General features: G+C 48.8%; 1 protein-coding gene across 1 annotated transcript in view; it reads left to right on the forward strand.

The window, feature by feature from the left end:
- The window catches only part of timm9 (translocase of inner mitochondrial membrane 9 homolog (yeast)), a 7,758-nt gene extending 5,225 nt beyond the window's left edge, over positions 1-2,533 (forward strand). Inside the window, exon 4 of the mRNA XM_015392534.1 lies at positions 2,135-2,533. Coding sequence (XP_015248020.1) covers positions 2,135-2,269 — 135 coding nt within the window. The 3' untranslated portion in view covers positions 2,270-2,533. The remainder of the gene's footprint in view (positions 1-2,134) is intronic.

Genomic DNA, 2,533 nt, shown 5'->3' on the forward strand with positions numbered 1-2,533 from the left:
GTTATATCCAGTAACGTCTTCCTATGGGCAACGACTTGAAGGCACAAACTAAACTGTTCATCATTTATTCTTTATGGTTAGTGTTAAGCACGTTACTTTGAAAAAGTAATTAGTTATAGTTACTAGTTATAGTTACTAGTTACTTCTCCCAAAAAGTAACTGAGTTACTGAGTTATTCAACAATAAAAGTAACTACTTACTAGTTAAAGTAACTATTGCGTTACATTTGCATTTCTCGCCCCCCTAACCCTCACCACCCGGCCCCCACCTACCTGACGGGCCTCTAAACCCCGTCAGATGGCGTTCCCCCCGCTTAACATGGGGGGAACGCCATCTGATGCGGTGTAAATATCATCAGGCTGCATTACCGCTACTCATGGGTGTGAAGTTTTTTAACAGGGCGTTCAGATCTGGTGAGTGAATGAAATTAGTAACTGGGGAAGTGTAATTCTGAAATCCTGTGTGTTTGGGTTGTTATAGATACTTCAACCTCCCCCCCTCCCTCCATTGATCGTTCACGCTCTCCGTAGTTCCCCTGTGGCGAGAGCACAGGGCGGCTGTTACGCGCCTTTAGCGAGAATGCGCGTTTCCTGTCGCTTGCACGGTGAATCGTGCCGCCTGCGCTGTGCGGAGATGCAGGGGAAACCGTATCTGATGGGGAAACGCAGCTCAGCGTAACACCGGTATTTCCACATGGAAACATGGTTGTCCTTCATATGTGAGCGGAGCCAGCTTCCTTGCCGCTGCCAGGATCCTGGATGTATCTCTGGAGTGATGTAGCTTAATAATCACAGCGCGCGGTCGGTCAGGTCTCAGCGGTCCAAGGCTCCGATGAGCCCGGTCGATCTTAATGACGCCCCGCTTAGACTCCAAGCCAAGAAGAGTTGGGAGCCATCTCTCAAAAAATGAGACTGGTTGTTGGCCTTTTGTGTCTTCTTTGAGGTTGTAGATCAGGATATTATCCCTTCGGCTCCGTCCCTCAAAGTCGATACTCATCTCCATCAGAACTTGCACTTTTGATTCCAGCTCCTTCAGCTTAGGTCCCACTGCCGACATGTCATCCTCCACCGCTGAAATGCGGTGCTCTGCATCCGTGATGCTTTCTGTGTTGGCTTCTAATTTAGCAGCTGCTCAAAGTGGTGGCAAACTCCTCAAATTTCCTGTCCATCAGAGCTGAAATCTTCTCAGTGACAGTTTGAGAATTATCTGCGGCTAAAATGTCAGAGCCGCTAGCAATCACCTTGTGCTGTTGAGCTGCTTGATTGTCTTCTTTGCTAGTTAGCATATTCTTCCTTGTTGGTCCTTCAGTTGGCCTGTAGGCAGACGATTTGGCTGTTTTAGGGTTGGGCATGGTGTCGGATGGCTATGAGGTGAGCCTACAGCTTTTCAACTTGGACAAGAGAGGAAAAAAACAAAACAAATTGGCTGGGGAGAAGAGGCAGCCCAGCGACAAGCGTCCGCTCAGGGTAACTGCATCACGTGAGCCCCCATTTCAATTTTCTTTCACCAGTTTTTCTCATGGTCTTCTCCTTCTTTCCCATCGCCCGGCTTGCCACAGGTTTGCCTGCTGTGTCTAAAAGTAGCAGCAGCAGCAACCCAGACTGACAGCTCATTGGCTCATTTGGATCACGTGCAGCCTGGAGCCGGACGCTCCCCAGGGCTTTACCGTAGTAACAGGAGAGGAGGAGCAAGTGAAGTTAGACACCGTTGTCGGACAACATGCCATAATTTAGAAGGGTTTTAGGTTGGTTCCGGATTAGCCAGCAGGTGGGTCTGGATTCCCACCACGGTCCACTAATTCGTGGCCCCTGCTCTATAAATACGCACAAAATAGAAATAATCCATAGAAAGTTCAGCACTTTAGGAGATTCTGGAACGCCAGGAATACGCTGGCTAAATCGGTAAGGTGTGATGGGGCCCTTACTCCATGATTAGGTGATAGAAAACGATTTGGAGTGACGTGTCTTCTCCTGGCAGAGGGCCTCATTCAGTAGCTGTAAAGTTGGGTCTGGGCTGCAGGGGCTGATCATCAGCTCCTTCCTTTGAGTTGTTGCTCAGAGGCTGTTGAGGGCTCTCCATCCTCAGGCCACTTGGCTTCGTCTGATTTTTTTGTTTTGTTTTTTTTTTCTTTCAGTCCAGCTGCTCAGAGTCGTGCCTGCAGAAGTATCTAAAGATGACACAGAGGATCTCCATGCGTTTCCAGGAGTACCACATCCAGCAGAACGAAGCTCTGGCTGCTAAGGCAGGACTTCTGGGCCAGCCTCGCTGAGCGGCTCTGAAGTAAGCGTGGTCCAGATCCCGGTCCTGGTCCAGATCCAGGTCCAGCACACCCTCGGTCATCACAGTAAAAACTGAAAGGAATGATGTTTTGTGTAAAATGGAGCCAAAGCTTGGACATAAAGGCTCCCTGTTGGTATGTGGAGTCCAGCCTGATCTGGTTCTGTCTGGAGCAGAATTCGGGTGAGGTTTTCCATCTTGTGTACTGAAATAGATCTTGTTCCCTTTCATGGGGGTTTTATGTTTTTCTGTCTGA

This window comes from Cyprinodon variegatus, unplaced genomic scaffold (assembly GCF_000732505.1).
Source record: "Cyprinodon variegatus isolate N-32 unplaced genomic scaffold, C_variegatus-1.0 Scaffold595, whole genome shotgun sequence".
NCBI classification, from domain to species: domain Eukaryota; kingdom Metazoa; phylum Chordata; class Actinopteri; order Cyprinodontiformes; family Cyprinodontidae; genus Cyprinodon; species Cyprinodon variegatus.